General features: G+C 38.8%; 1 protein-coding gene across 1 annotated transcript; it reads right to left on the bottom strand.

Moving 5' to 3' along the window:
• Positions 1 to 2,478: 2,478 nt before the first annotated feature.
• LOC140164460 (actin-2-like) lies at positions 2,479 to 12,666 on the bottom strand. Its single transcript, XM_072187741.1, has 5 exons — positions 12,484 to 12,666; positions 8,649 to 8,866; positions 7,429 to 7,671; positions 5,216 to 5,462; positions 2,479 to 3,425 (listed from the first exon to the last, which is right to left on the bottom strand). Exons 2-5 carry the CDS (start codon positions 8,778 to 8,780, stop codon positions 2,908 to 2,910), a joined length of 1,140 nt encoding a protein of 379 aa, XP_072043842.1. The 5' UTR covers positions 8,781 to 8,866; positions 12,484 to 12,666; the 3' UTR covers positions 2,479 to 2,907.
• Positions 12,667 to 16,378: the final 3,712 nt, after the last annotated feature.

Below are 16,378 nucleotides of genomic sequence, written 5' to 3'. Positions count from 1 at the left end.
ACGATTTCCTTCAAATTTTTAATTTGTTATTCTGTACTCAAAATGCTGAAATAAGTAATAGTTGTTGGGAAGAGTTTCTGTCCATTTTGAGCTGAAATAACAAGTTTAAGTGAAAGAAACCCTACTAGTTATTTTGGCTGTTTAACATGCAGTTCTATTGGAGGACATAAAGTCGTAATTTCATGAATTATGACTTTATAACAAACTTTGCTCTGTTGACTTGCAAACTCAACATATTTGGCTGATTCCATTTAGGTGCAAGTTGGGACATGTGTAAGCATTACAATTATGCCCAAAAATCAGGTTTAAAAAATGTAACCAATTTCACATTATAAGATTGTACAAATTTTTGCCCAGAATGTTCTACACATAATGACCCACATTTTCTTGGAGCCGCCACTGAATGAACCTTTTTTTTCTTGAAAAAAATTGCCACCGATAAAACCCTAGTGTCGTACTTCATTAGGCACGGATTAGGGTTAGGTTTAGGCTTAGGGATAGGCTTAGGGTTAGTTTAGGCTTAGGGTTAGGTTTAGGGTTAAGGTTAGGGATATGTTTAGGCTTAAGGTCAGGATTAGGGTTAGGTCTAAGGTTAGGTGTCGGGTTCGGGTCAGGGTAAGGGTTAGACGCCGGAACAACTCCTAAGAACCAAGGGTTAGATAATGCTTAGGGGCAGGGTTAAAGTTCGGGTTAGGGTTAGGCTCATGTTTCATATCTTATCTATGAATTCAATACAAAAATCAAGCGAGAAATGTCTTTCGTATTCAACTTTGTTTTCCAAAAGGCCGTATTTGGCGGCTTATTTTCACCAGTTTGTTACGTAACAATAGAGGTCACGCCGGTAATAATTACCGGAAGTGAGCTAAGTTGCAGTCGTACTGAGTGTAGTATGTGAAACTGGGGATCATTTTGGACGCCATCTTGGATTTCGAAGTACACAAAGCAAATAAAATGTGTCACACAATGAATTGTTGACCCCATTTTTGCCATGACGCTCAAGAATCTAAAAAGTGTTGGGGTGTGTGGGGGGGGGCCTGCGACCCCAAATTTTGCTAGTAGGCCTAGGCCTAAATACCCTTCACAGAATGCAAAGAATGGGTTGAATGACACTGAAATGCCACGGCTATGCCCATGTTATGTGTCTATTTATTTTATTTTATTTTATTGACGTGGTTGTCAAATTCAGACTGATGCTGTGCTTTTCAGATTCGGACTGACGACGTGCTGTTCAGATTCGGACTGACGACGTGCTTTTCAGATTCGGACTGACGACATGTTTTTCAGATTCGGACTAAAGACGTGCTTTTCAGATTCGGACTAAAGACGTGCTTTTCAGATTCGGACTAAAGACGTTTCGGACTGAAGACTTCGGACTGATGAAGTGTCGGACTAATGACGTGTTTTGTATTTTCGGACTAGCAAAGCTTTTTTTCAGACTGACGAACCTAAAATGACTTTCGGACTGACGAACCCCCAGATATAGTAAATTTGCACTTCGGAACATTATGTTCTGAAATCAAAATGCACCTTTTGTTTCAAAACAATGTTGAAATAAAAAATATATATATATAAAATAATATACTTGTGTTGCCCTTACCCATCCAACCAGATTTTTTCAAAATAACGGGTCAGTCTTTTATTTATATATATTTTCTAATTTCTAATATTAATAAATGGTTCATAGAATGATTTAGTACAGTACAGTAGTATGTGCTATAATTTTTTAAACAAATGTTAATATAAAAATATATAAATTTTATATTAATAACAAATGGAGGGATCAGTGACACAAAGATGTAACTCCATTTTTTGCGAATGAGATTTTGATATCAACATTTTCAGAAACGTAAGCACTTCTCAATAAACACATATTGTGGACCATCTTTTGACTCATTTTTCCCTGAATGCCCAAAATGGAGTTTTAACTTAAAATCTTTGTGTCACTGACCCCTCGAAATATATTGCTTGAATTAAAATAAATATACAATTCTGTTAGTACATATTCAGCATACTACATCAATGAATATCATCACAGACAGTTGAAAGAGAATACTGCCTATGATTAGGGATGTACTTAAACACCCACTCAAAAGCCAGTGGCGGGTGACTATGCTGTCAGCCGGGGGTAGGGGTACTCAGTACAAATGACCATACGGGACGTGCATGCAAACTTCTGGTATATCAATGACCCCTTTTTCAAAGCCTATTTTGGTATATGAATGGGTCCTTTTTTCAAAATTTTCTCAATTTTTTCGCAAAACAGCCCAATTTGTCCTTAATCTAGCAAAAATTTTGACAATTTTCCAAAAATTTTGGGAAAATTTGTAAAAACTAAGATAATTTTGGTTAAATTCGGCCGAAAATTTTGACTTTTGGTATATCAATGGGTCCAAATTTCTTGAAAAAATAGTATATTTATGGGTCCACTTCCAAAATCTCAGTGGCACGTCCCTACCAAACCAAACTTGAGTACCCCGGCTGTCAGGCAGGTCAATTTTCAAAAGTACCTACCCAGCCTGGCGGAGTAAGAAATTGAGGATAATAAACTGGTAATATCGCAACTCTGAGCTGATCAATATTTCCCTTTTCCATGCATCAATAAATCAAATGGTCGCAACATGGTCAGAGTAAGTTATATTTTTCATGTAAATTGTGCTTTTTTTAATAGTACTTTGACTCTGGCAAATTTTGGGCTGCAACATTTCTGTTGGGCTGGTAACTTTTATGAGTTACCTGCCCGACGGGTTAGTGGCCAAAAAGTTAGAGTATACCCCTGTCTATGATACTAAAATTATTACCAGTTCATGTCTCTGAAATTTTTACAAATATGAAGCCTAAATCAACCAATATCTTTTGGTCCATACCAGTTTATACCTGAGAATTTTGAGTAATACAGTGTAGAAACTATCAATAGGTCTTGAGATGAAGTATCCCTGGTCCAAATTCCTCATAAGCCTCTTTATTTGTTCGTGCTTTCTCAAACAGAGTAAGAGAACCCAAGATGGACCCACCTATCCATGCCGCGTACTCTCGTTCAGGTGTAGCAAGAACCCTGACCCTCTTTGTTGTAGATAATAACATCTCCATTTCTTTCTGCATTCTCTCTTGTATCCCCGGCAGCAAGGTGCTTCCCCCTGTAAGTATCAGCTGACAGTACAAATCACTACGCGTGTCAATATCGCATTTTTGTAGACAATTGTACAGGCATTCATGTATACCTGGAGTGTTTGGATGCATCGTCTCTAGGAGGGATGGTTTAAAAAGAGCTTCGGCGCAGCGGAATCTTTCATTTCCAAGAGTGACAGTTTGTCCGTCAGGTAGCGTATAGTCCTCTTCAACAGAGCTTCTTGTTGCCATATCTACTTCAAAGTCCTCGGCAACGTAACACAGCTCCTCTTTCATTTCACGAACAATTTCTCTTTCAGCTGAAACAATAAAATTTGAATAAAAAAGCTTGAGATTGGTTTTGTTTCTATGTAATTTTTTTTTTCACAAAACCATTTCACAATTATTAAAAACTAGATTTCGCGGTTCTCGGGTTGGGCGGTTCTCGTGATAGGCCTATCTCTAATTACCTATAACACCGTTACCCATAATACTTGTCCTGACCTTTCAAACTACTACGATATACGCCTCTCACAACTTAATCAACTGTTTTGTAGCTGTGGCGCTTTACTTCGGTACCCATAATCTGAAAACCCAGATCGTTCGCCTCTTTCAAGCCCTGTCCTGCTACCACATTGGAGGACCCAAAAATACCCAGAGATTCTAGTAGTATCTGGATGTAGGCCATCAATTCAATCGGGTTATATAGGCCTTACCATAACTGATGATTTTTATGTTAATCATGTCTTGAGATGCACCTGTCAAGTGTTATGCTTTCCGATCGCACTATCGCACACCCCGCTGATACTCCGCGATAGCACACCGCGAGCACGCGATTTCGCACCGCAAGTACGCGATAACGCACCGCGCGAACGCGATAGCGCGCGGACAGAGGGACGGACACGCCATAATTAGTATTAAGATGTAGTGGACTTCAAATAGAAGCACTCATGCAGGTAACCCCATTTGAAATTCAAATTCGCTGTGTAAGGTTGTACAATTTTTAGTATTTTTCATTTTGTCTTTACATTGACTTTTGTTTTCCACTGGCTGATTATTGTTTGTTGTTGGTATTGTAGTTTTGTGCGTTTAGATCAATTTTTTGCATAAGCGCCTTAAATCACCTTTATGTATGTATGTAAGGTCATGTCTTCCATAAGGGCCATATTTCATCTGGAATAGCCCAAGTTTCAGTGAGCTAGGATGATAATTGATATTGTTCCTAGAAGCACAACCATTCAAATTTGTTAATTCAGTGTAATTATTTTTTACAACTTTACAATCCTGAAATGGTGGCCCAGGAATAGTGGTGGTAAGCCGGCACTAGGATTTATTCCCAGGGGTGGGGGAAAATGAGAGAAAACATTTTTTAGGGAAGGGGTACAAAAATCTGAAAATAGGGCTATAGGGCTGTAAACTTTTGTTCAAAGTGTTGGAACTTGGATTCTTGCCAGGTATCCATATTTGATCCGAAAAAAGCGAGACCAGTGGCGGCACCAGGAATTTTTTTTTTTTTTTTTTGGGGGCAAAGTTATTTCTTTTTTTTTTGGGGTCACATCAACAAACTTTGCCCAAAATTGCTGCAAAACATGGACATTTTTGTAAATTTGAGTTTTTACTGGGGGATGCAAGAGTTCTGCCCCCTAGTGCCGCCACTGCTCAAGACCCACTATGGGTATCAAATCCAAAAATGACTCTCTAGTGATATCACATTCCAAAGGTCTTCTAGTCCCGCTACGAATATCAAATTCACCTTCTCTAGTCTACAAAGGGAAAATTATCTGATTCCATGCCCCCATGGGGACTTTCACCGAACTCCTAACTAGTCCTGTTAGGGGTATGTTTATATAGAAATCTGGTCCTGCTAGGGGTGTGTTTTTATACAAATCTGGTCCAGTTATGGGTATATTTGTATTTAAAACTAGTCCCAAAAGGGTTACTTCCAGGAACCCGGGGTCAAGCATGGGTTCCCAGAAAATCCTTGAGAACCCCCTCCACCAGGGGAATTTGTGATGAGACAGGTGAGGCATAAAGCTCAATTTGTTTTTGGTTTTTTTTTGGGGGAGTGTAAACAGTTGTATACTTGGAAAAACATAGAACAACCACATACCAGTTGTAGCAAAGCTATACCCTCTCTCTGTTAGCATCTTACTGAGGTAATTGGTTAAATCTCTACCAGCCATATCAACTCTCTGTATACTGTGTGGGAACGAATGCCCTTCAAATATCGGCATCACCTGCAACACGCCATCCCCACATTCACAGATGACACCAGAAGTTTTACCTAAACAATAGAATGATAGATGAGCTTGGATACCGATGTACATGGATGGTACATTGAAGGTTTCAAATAGTATCTGAAAGAAAGAGAGACATGCTGTCACTGAATGACATCAGTAATAGATAGCTACCTCATCAATGCAGTGTATAACACGGTGTTGTCACTTCCTATTCAAAGGCTTAATGCATGATTGTTCCCAAAGTCAAAAATACCCACCCTATTTTGCACAGTTTCATGAACATTTTCAGCGTTTGTTACCCCTATTTACACAAAAACGGGTAAATAATTGGCCTTAAAAATTATCCCTCTTTTTGCACTTCAAGTACACTTTTATAAAAGCACCTCTTTTTTACCATTTCAAGAACACACACCAAAGAACACAGCCTGGCCAAGCTGGGTAAGTTCCTAGTAACGTAATCAGTGTAAACAAACCCCGTAAACAAACTGAGTGAATATTAGGAAGGCAAAAAAGTTTCACAAAAGTGAAATCCGGGAGAAAAAATTGAGCAAGAATTGGTAAGATTTCCAGGGATTTCAACATTCTCATGATTTACAAACATATACCTTAGTTGTTAATTTTGAGTACACCGTCATCAAAAACAACCCTATTTTTTAAATATCATGAACATTTTATGATCGCAAACATAGTTTAAAAATGACCCCTTTTTTCACAAAATTGGGAACGATCATGCGTACACATACATAGTCTATGTGAAGTGATAACCCCAGGGTGTATAACTACTTCATCAATACCAATATCAGCCACTTCCATCAATGTTGCTATCAGCAGTAGAGAGTTACTTCATCAATACTGATATCAGCAGTAGGCAATACCGATATCAGCAGTAGATTGCAGGTTATACCAAATTCATCAGCAGTATGTAGCTATTTCTTCAATACTGATATCAGCAGTAGATAACTACTTCATCAATAGGAATATCAGCAGTAGATAGTTACTTCATCAATACCAATATCAGCAGTAGATCGCTACTTCATCAATACTGATATCAGCAGTCGGTAGCTACTTCATCAATACCGATATCAGCAGTAGATTGCTACTTCATCAATACCAATATCAGCAGTAGATCGCTACTTCATCAATACTGATATCAGCAGTAGGTAGCTACTTCATCAATACCGATATCAGCAGTAGATTGCTAGTTATTTGCTACTTCTTCAATACTGATATCAGCAGTAGATAGCTACTTCATCAATACCAATATCAGCAGTAGATCGCTACTTCATCAATACTGATATTAGCAGTAGGCAATACCGATATCAGCAGTAGATTGCTAGTTATTTGCTACTTCAATACTGATATCAGCAGTAGATAGCTACTTCATCAATACCAATATCAGCAGTAGAGAGCCACTTCATCAATAGCAATATCAGCAGTAGATAGTTACTTCATCGATATGATTTTCGCATCTTGGAAAATATATCAATTCATTGAGATGGATCAAAAAAGTCAATCACAACATTTTTCTGTGACTTACAGTTTTTGACCTATGACCTCTTGATATTCTTATAGTAAGCATAAAATGCATGTTTTAATTATGAGAATTTCGGCCAAAAACTGACCCCTTTTCATCATATTTAGCAATTTCTTGCAAAGCAAACGTTTATTAGTTAAGGTAGTTTCCATGGCAATAGGTATTTGTACTAATTTTAAAGCAAATTTCCCAATAAATTTGAGCAAATTTCCCAGTAACATTGAAAAAAGGGTGTAAATGGCTCTTGCCATGCAGAAATTTCCCAAACAATTTGCACTGAAATTGGGTTAAATTTTGCACAAAAATCTTTTGAAAGTCCAAATTATTATATATGAGTCTCTCTTTTTCATTAAATGTAAAATTTTGTTTATTTTAAATTTATTTAATCCCCACCCAAACCAAGAACCCCAAAGAGACAGGAATGAGCAATTTGGGGGTCTTTTAGAGCTGAAATCACACTCATGGGTCTTTCAATGCTGGGCAAAATTCAGTGGTCTTCCGGAGCTGTCGAAAAACAGGGGTCTTCCCCTGGAAGAAACCATTTCTCACCTGTGCCATTTTTTCCTTATTAGCTTTAGGGTTGAACGGCGCCTCTGTCATCAGCACTGGAGTCTCTTCTGTGTTCACTTTCAGCTTGTCATGTAATGCATAATGCCAGATCTTTTCCATGGCATCCCAATCAGTGACAATGCCATGTTCTATGGGATACTTCAGGCTAAGCATACTCCTCTTAGTCTGTGCTTCATCACCAATGAAGGTGTCTTTGTTGCTGCCTAGTTCCTTCAAGAAGTTCTAATGAATGAAAACCAAAAAGATACAGAAGACTGATATGTCTTGTGATACTAGTATGTGTTTTTCTGGTGGTAGGTGAGGGGCGTGGGCTTGCCTAGAGACCTGACTCCCCCCCTCCATGTGGTAACAATCAATTTTAGAAGTGGTACGTTTGTGCCCACTGGTATTTGGAATTAGAGGTCTTTCTGTAGTAAATGATGACTGTGGCGTAGCCAGCTCTTTTTCAGTGGTGGGGGGAGCAACCTTCAAGGGGGCAAAATTAGATGAAAATGGCCAAACGTGGGCTATAAGTACTAAAAAGGCATAAAAATCTTAAATTCTAAGGGTGGTCAGCACAGGGCAGACTGCTCACAGACAGGGCAGCTGCCCATTTGCCACCCCCGATGTCACTAAATGTTGTTTTGAAAAAAAAACCATTTCTTAATTTACACCCCAACTTCTGCTTTTTTATGTCGACATCTCCATTTTTTTGCATGTCGACAACAGCACTAATGTGTACTTTTTGCCATTGACAAATATTCTTCACAGAGGCTTCTTGTGAGATTTGGGGGGATAATTGCCCTGTATTTTGAGCAACGAGCCCGGGGGGTACTCAAGTTTGGTTTTGGTAGGGACATGCCGCTGAGAATTTGAAAATGGACCCATAATTTACCAATTTTTCAAGAAATCTGGACCCATTGATATACCAAAAGTCCAATTTTTTGGCCGAATTGAACCCAAATTGTCCAAATTTTGGCTAGATTTAGGAAAATTGGGCTATTTTCCGAAAAAATTGTGAAAATTTTGAAAAAAGGACCCATTCATATACCAAATTAGGATTTGAAAAGGGGTCATTGATATACCAAAAGGCGAAAATGCTACCCATGTTTGTGGCACGTCCCCGTATGGTCATTTGTACCCGCCCCACCCCCCCCCGCGCTGAGTTGAGACCGGGGATATATTCCCACCCACAAATTCTTACCATAGCTCACTATTACCTTGTGTCTTGGTGTGCCAATGTACGATGGAAATTCAAACTTGGGCAAGTCATCACCAGCAATTCCTGCCTTACATGAACCAGTGCCATTGTCTATGACAACGACGGTGGGCTCCTCCTCCTCTTCTGACATTGGTAATTGGTATCCCACCGACTGGATAAATCAGGCTATGCTGGCACAACAATGTGAAGTAGCGTATGGTCTGTTAATCCATGTAACTGTTACGGTAATAAAAATATCATCACTTATTCTCTGTTGCTAACTCGCTATTGGACAGCGAAAAATGATCAGATATATGCAGAACAAAAAAAAACTTGCATTTTAACGCCTTAAACATATACATATGTATATGTCACGGACAGTGAGGGTGCCAGAAATTTTTTGGGGGCATGGGGGTGGGGCAAAGTGAATTACAGGGGGGGGGGGAAATTGGCAAATTCTGTGCAAAATTGCTGCAAAAAGTGGAAATGAACATGATTTAGGGGGGGGGCAGCCAAAAAATCAAATTTCCAAAAATCAATTAATATGTGACCATCCACCACAACTGAGCCCGGATGTCTCCAGTGCCACTATTGAGATATGCTCCATTGAACTTAACAATAAACAATAGGAAACAAAGGATTTATTGACTGTTTTATTGATTTTTCACTACATAAATGTCAAGTACTATAGACATGATATATATACATCATTTTAAAGCTAATTTCAAGCAGAATATTTTGGTTGAATATCTCAAAAATGATGATTGACGACTTCAGGGCTCAGTTGTGCTGGATGGTCACATATTATTGAAAAAAATGATCATTCTACTAATAATATACTTTGAAAATGTACTTGATTTATTGTTGTTAATGAGTTATGTACATTTACAATTTAAGTGTTGTTGTTTCAGCCCTCTTTATGTTATACAACATAATTCATATCTGTGATATTTGAATTCTTCTACACACTCGCTATGAAATGAGCAATACAATTTTTGCCAAAACTCACTACCATTCGCAAGATGCTGTGAACTACCAAATCGCAGCACTTTAAAATAGTGGCTAACCTTAAAAGCTACACTGCATACTTAGCAGCAAAAGGGGGCAAGTTACCCCTCTGGCTTGAAATAATTCTTATTTTTCCCAATCAAGCATATTGGTAGTGAATCAGTGAAACAACTTTTGAATCCCCCCCCTCCCTTTTTTTTTGAAATTGCACCCAGCAATATGAAATTGCACTAGGGACAGGGGTTTACTTTGAAAGAGTGTCCCAAATCCAAATGTCAGTCACCAAACTGAATTTTTTTTGCAGTTAACCTATTTGAAGTTGATCATTTTCATTGTCAAAGCCTGACCCCATTCACATTAGCTCAAAGGGTGTAAATTCATGGTTATTTGTCTAACCGTTTAAACGGACCACGATCCGGTCGGTTAACCATGTAAACGTATGTAAAAAAAAAAAAAAAATTTTAAATTTATAATTTTTTAAAAGTTTTATAATGTTTTTCCTACCCTTACACAAACCCTAACCCCTTCCCAAACCTTACTACATGTATACAAACCCACCCAAGCCCAACTAGTGTAACACCCTTGCCCCAACCCCCAAAATCAGACCTGTATTAGCATGTTTAGTAAATGCATTAATATATGTTTATTAAGTTTCAATTACATTATTTAGCCTCATCTCATCAAAATGGCAATTTTTATGGCTAATTATAGGAAAGAGAACCCTTTCACACAATTTTGAAAATTCTGAAAATACAACAAAAATACATTTAAGTGCACAAGCTTTTTTCTTCTGGGTAAGAATTTTGTTCTTGCACGCAACAGCTTTTTTTTCCTTGCAGGTTAGAAATTTGATAAATAGGTCCATGCATGCATTTTGTATATGATGACCTATTTATCAAACTTCTAACCTGCAAGAAAACAACTGCTGCATGTAAGAAAATATATTCTTACCCAGAAGAAAAAAAAAGCTTTAGCACTCTAATATATTTTTTGGTATTTTTAGAATTTTAGAATTTTTTTTTAAATTTCCAAAATTATGTGAGAGGTGTCTCTTTTATATTGTAGTAAGGTTTGGGGGTGGGTTAGACTTTGTGTAAGGGTAGGAAAAACATTGAAAAACTTTAAAAAAAAATAATAATTATTATTTTTTTACGTTTAAACGGTTAGCGATTTTTCTAAACGGATAGTGCATTTAACGTGCGGTTACACGTGATACGTTTAACATAGACACCCTTAATTAGCTCATGAGTGTTAGGGTTTTTTTAAGGCATGACCCCGACTCACACTGAGCAGTTCTCCATGAGTCCTACCTTTTGCACTTTAATTTGCTCTTTCGCAGCCACGCTTCACTCAGCCTCGTAGTCCGAGGAACTGAGCCAGTTCTAGTTGTTTCGAGGAATGACAAAGTTGTTTTTGGCAACTTGATGTTTATTTCAACTGGTGATGTTGGATCGCAAGGTGAATGAATTTGTGAAGAGGTTTCCTTGTTTGAGCGATAGTAGGATATGGGGACGTAGGCTAAAATAGTACTTTGACCTGCTCTGACGTACGTCTCAATTCATGCGGTCCCGTTTCTTATCTGCTTGTATGGAACCAGACATAGCCTTGACCTATCTTCTCTTGTAATTTTCTACTGTGTTTGGGACAATTTGGCTGACTAGCAAATGTCCTGGGCAAATGTGTTAAGGTTGTAATGATGATAATTATAACTATAGACCACTTGGCACGTGACGTCATTGCCCGGCAGTATGCGCGCAAATTATTGCAATTTCCATTGTTCCTTACCCTGCAGTGTGCGTACGCATTGTAGTTTGCTAAGGACACATGCATTTTAAATCGCTTCGGCACATTTCATATAGTACAAGAAAGCCATTGAACAGTGTAGCCTCGTTCAAGCATATCGATAGACGAGTCCCTCGCCTTTGTTGATAAACAGTGATGTCAAGTGGTCTATAGTACGGGCTATAGTATAAGCTCATGGGCATTTCATGATCCAGTCTTCAGTAGTTTCCTCCTTATAGCAGCCATTCTGGCTAAACTAGGAGTGGTGATCGATGACCTTTTCATCCGGTGCGGTGGAAACTCAGGGTGCAAGACGAGCAATTAAAACGATGAACTCAAAAAAAAGGTGCCAAAGAAGGTGTAATTATATACAAAGTTGTGCTGGTGCTGGTGAGACGTGATGCTTAGAGACTTTTTAGGGTTGGTGGCGTCCGCATCTCCCTGATGGCTGGAAGAGCTGCCGTCTTGAACATCTCAGCTGATGGAACACTCACTGCTGAGATGGGTAGCTTGTTCCAAATGCGGACTGCTCTTGGGCTCCACAGCATCATCCCCCACTTTTGTCATAAAAAGTTGAGATTTTTATATCACTGGAAACCTCTGCTGGATACATAATGTTTATGTACAAAAATTTCTTGCAGATTAAGGGGCTGTGCAATAATTATGAGCCCTGGGGGGAGGGTAAAATTGGGGGGGCAAGAAATTTTTGGCGAGACGAAATGGGGGGGCAAGCAATTTTAGGCAAGCCGAGAGGGGGGTAAGCGATTTTTGGCACGCATTCACGTGACGCCTTTTTAATAAAATGCTTTAAATGCGTTGTGCAGAGCTACTACGGTATGGGTTCCTCGTACTAATGTGTAAGGGGGGGCAAAGATTTTTGGCACATCAAAAGGGGGGGGGCAAAGGGGGCAAAAGGGGGGGGGCATTTTTTGGGATGGCCAAAGGGGGGGGGGGCAAGCGAATTTTGGCAGACCAATTTGAGAATTCACCACCCCGGGGGTAGGCTACACATAATTATTGCACCACCCCTTACGGTTATTATATTATTTATTATTTAAGCTTACCTAAAAAACTGGGAAGGTTATTAACACGCAGTTCTGTTAACTTGTGCACACCTTATTTCGACAGCTTCTTCCACTTTATACGGACAAATAAATAGACATGAATGTTTATAGAATCAAACAGTTGATTTTTAACGACACATGATAGAGTGATTGGTTGCGGTGGTCGCTCCATCCACGATCCACTTCCGTCAAGTTCCGTGTTTTGTTTTTGCAGGTAGATAGCGACAGCTCGTAGCTCAGCATGTGTCACCCTCTCAACGCACTCTCATTGGCCAATGCCTTTGATTTGTTTCAAAAAGTTTTCAACTATTTTTTTGCCACTTTATATAAATTTCTGGGACGCTATATAATAAAGGGTTCGGATAGCATCGTTTGCACAGGGACATGAGAGCACATCTAAATATGTTATGGAAGAAAAATGTGTGAATGTGTATTGAAGCCTTATCCTTTAAATGTTAAAATAGGGGCAATTAGTTTGCGAAAGTGTCCTTTGAATTGTAAACATACGGGTATTTCAAAGAACCATTTTGTCCCTGTTTGGGGGTAAAATTTCATGAAATGTCCTTGTAATTAACTGCGAAAGGGGGTATTTCAAACTTTTGGTAACGGTCATGTGCATCAGCCTCCACAGGGGAGTGACCCCACCGCGAAATACTGTCGAACCCTCATACCAGAGCCCTTATTGTACGATTTCCTTCAAATTTTTAATTTGTTATTCTGTACTCAAAATGCTGAAATAATACTAGTAATAGTTGTTGGGATGAGTTTCTGTCCATTTTGAGCTGAAATAACAAGGTAAAGTGAAAGAAACCCTACTAGTTATTTTGGCTGTTTAACATGCAGTTCCATTAAAGTCATAATTTCATGAATTATGACTTTATATCAAACTTTGCTCTGTTGACTTGCAAACTCAACATGTTTGGCTGATTCCATTTAGGTGCAAGTTGGGACATGTGTAAGCATTACAATTATGCCCAAAATCAGGTTTAAAAAATTTAACCAATTTCACATTATAAGATTGTACAAATTTTTGCCCAGAAAGTTCTACACATAATGACCCACATTTTCTTGGAGCCGCCACTGAATGAACCTTTTTTTTGTGAAAAAAATCGCCACCGATATACCCCTAGTGTCGTACTTCATTAGGCACAGGTACGTCACTTTCATATTCAAGTCCCCACCCCCACCCCGTGAGCACATCGGACATATCGAATACTCTGAATACGAGGAATGTCCTTCTGATATCAAATAATTGAGGGCTTTTTTTTAAATTGGCATTAATATACGGTACATTTTATGGCAATTTTTTTTTCATATTTAACAGTCCTCGAAGTATAAAATTTATTAAATGATATGTACTTAGAGTGGATGTAGCCGACGATCATTTCAAAATTTTGACCTTTCATATTGAAAGATATCGATTTTTTCCCAAAAAGACCTACAATCCCGGAAAAATGTGTTCGAACACCCACTGTAATTCCTATGTTCTTCTTAGCATAGTGCGCACGCTATATGAGTCACTGGAAACTAAGAATTATAATAGTGTTGTCTCAATGTTCATCTTAAGCATGCCCCTCCCTTTCCCCACCAAACAATGTTGGGAGAAGATATGGTGAAGATTAGCATATTGGGCATGCCAACATTGTACGGGGTAGAAGGGGGACCATTTCCAATAAGGCCTTAAAAGTGTTCGAACAAATATTTCTAACATTGTAGGCCATTTAAATCTTTATTCTTATGGCCTAATAAGAATCTATTCTTTATTGAAATCCCACAATATTGGTTTTTTTAAGTTCACACTTCCCACTAAATGAAATATGAGGCCAAAGGTTGCCGGGAGGTTGTCCCAGATAAATCAAATAAAACACAATGCAAAGGAATATTGACTTACAATCTTCTTTGTTTTGTTTTCAATTTATTTTACACATACAATTTTATACATGTCATTTACAGTGGCGGCACCAGGAATTTCTTTCAAGGGGGTCTTTCAATTTTGGGTTTTTATTCGGGGAGGGGGGGGGGGGAGTTCTGACTGCATTTCCATGTACTATATATATGTGGCACCGCCACTTCCGAATGTTTCATATTGGAATCGGAAGGTAAAACATCATTCAGCAGTGGGTTGAACCTTTCAAAAGCATTGAAACATATTCTTGGGGATGGTCTTACAATCTTATTATGTACAGTATTTGTCCATCTACGAGGGTCATTCAAAAAGTTCTACCTCCATCATCACATCTCTTGTTGACAAACGTGCCAGGATATTGAAATACTATGAAATCTAGGCTACACAATTAAAGTTATTTGATGAAAATGTGATTTTTGGTTGTTAAGATATTAAGGGTGTCTACGTTAAACGTTTCACGTGTAACCGCCCGTTAAATGCACTATCCGTTTAGGAACAAGGCGGTTCTCGAACCACGAGTCTCGCCTGCTTTTGTGACCGCCTGCTTTTGTGACCGCCTGCTTTTGCGATAACTGTTGGTAGAGAGGTAAATGAATTTGGCGGTTATCGGCTGGGCATGATTATCTGGCTGATGGTAACTGTACTGTACCCACCAAGTTTCATGCCCATGCAACAGTTTTTACTAATATGACCTCAGATGACCCCAGGTGGCCCTGAAATGACCTTCTAAAACTTTGGCTTTAAATGTTGACTGTACCCACCAAGTTTCATGCCCATACGACAGTTTTCACTAATTTGACCTCAGATGACCCCTGGTGACCCCAAAATGACCTTCCAAAAATTTGGCTTGAAATGTTGACTGTACCCATCAAGTTTCATGCCCATACGAGTTTTTAATAACTTGACCTCAGATGACCCCTGAGTGACCTCGGATGACCCCGTAATGACCTTCCAAAAATTTGGCAAAACCAAAGAACTATTTCATCAAAGTAATAAATCAAAACAGAAAGATGCTTCCTTTACGAGTTATCACTCATTGAAAGTGCTACTTTGCTATACTTTAAGATAAGCGACTATCTTAAAGTCGTCATATTTCCTTAATTACATGATCGATCAAGCTGTTAGTTGGATATGTGATGCACAGTTGAAAATTAGTTATTAAAAGATTTGGTGACCTCAGTTGACCTTTGACCTTGTATGTGACATTTGACCTCACGAAATTGGATAAAGTATGTTGCGCTGAAAATCTAATTAGGTCGAGTACCACTGGCCACGCAACTCCCCACCAAGTTACGTCACTGTACCCCATACGGATCTCCAGATAATCTGTTCACAAGGTATTTTGCTTATTACGCATATATTATGCAAATTTGGTACTTAATACCATAATTTACGCTCAAAATCTAATCAGGTCAAGAACCTCTGGCCCCACTACTCCTCACCAAGTTACGTCACTGTACCCCATACGGTTCTCCAGATAAGCTGTTCACAAGGGTTGTTTGCTTGATACGCATCAAATACGCATAAATTATGCAACTTAGGTACTTAATTACCATAGTTTGCGCTGAAAATCAAATCGGGTTGAGATCCTCTGGTCATACTACCCCCTACCACGTTATGTTGACCGTACCCACCAAGTTTCGTGCCCATACAACAGTTTTTAGTCATTTGACCTCAGATGACCCCTGGATGACCTCGGGTGACCTTGACGCACTAACCAATACAAACTTGTTCTGTCTGGGGTGAAGATGCACCCACCCACCAAGTTTGAAGAACGTGCGACCCCTAGTCTCCGAGAAAATAGGTTTTTGCATTTTAAGGGGTCGAGCTGTATTGTCTCAAATATCTCCGAAATGGGAGAAAACTGCAATGTTTGCTGTGAAATTTTGCCTAGCAATATCTATCTCAGGTGCAAAATTTATGGTGCACATGAAAGATTGAAGTCTTTAGATTAATATTTTAGCAATCTTAATATTATTAGTTGATAGG

The sequence above is a fragment of the Amphiura filiformis genome, chromosome 11 (genome assembly GCF_039555335.1).
Source record: "Amphiura filiformis chromosome 11, Afil_fr2py, whole genome shotgun sequence".
In the NCBI taxonomy this organism is placed as follows: domain Eukaryota; kingdom Metazoa; phylum Echinodermata; class Ophiuroidea; order Amphilepidida; family Amphiuridae; genus Amphiura; species Amphiura filiformis.
This window is presented reverse-complemented; position numbering and strand designations above follow the sequence as displayed.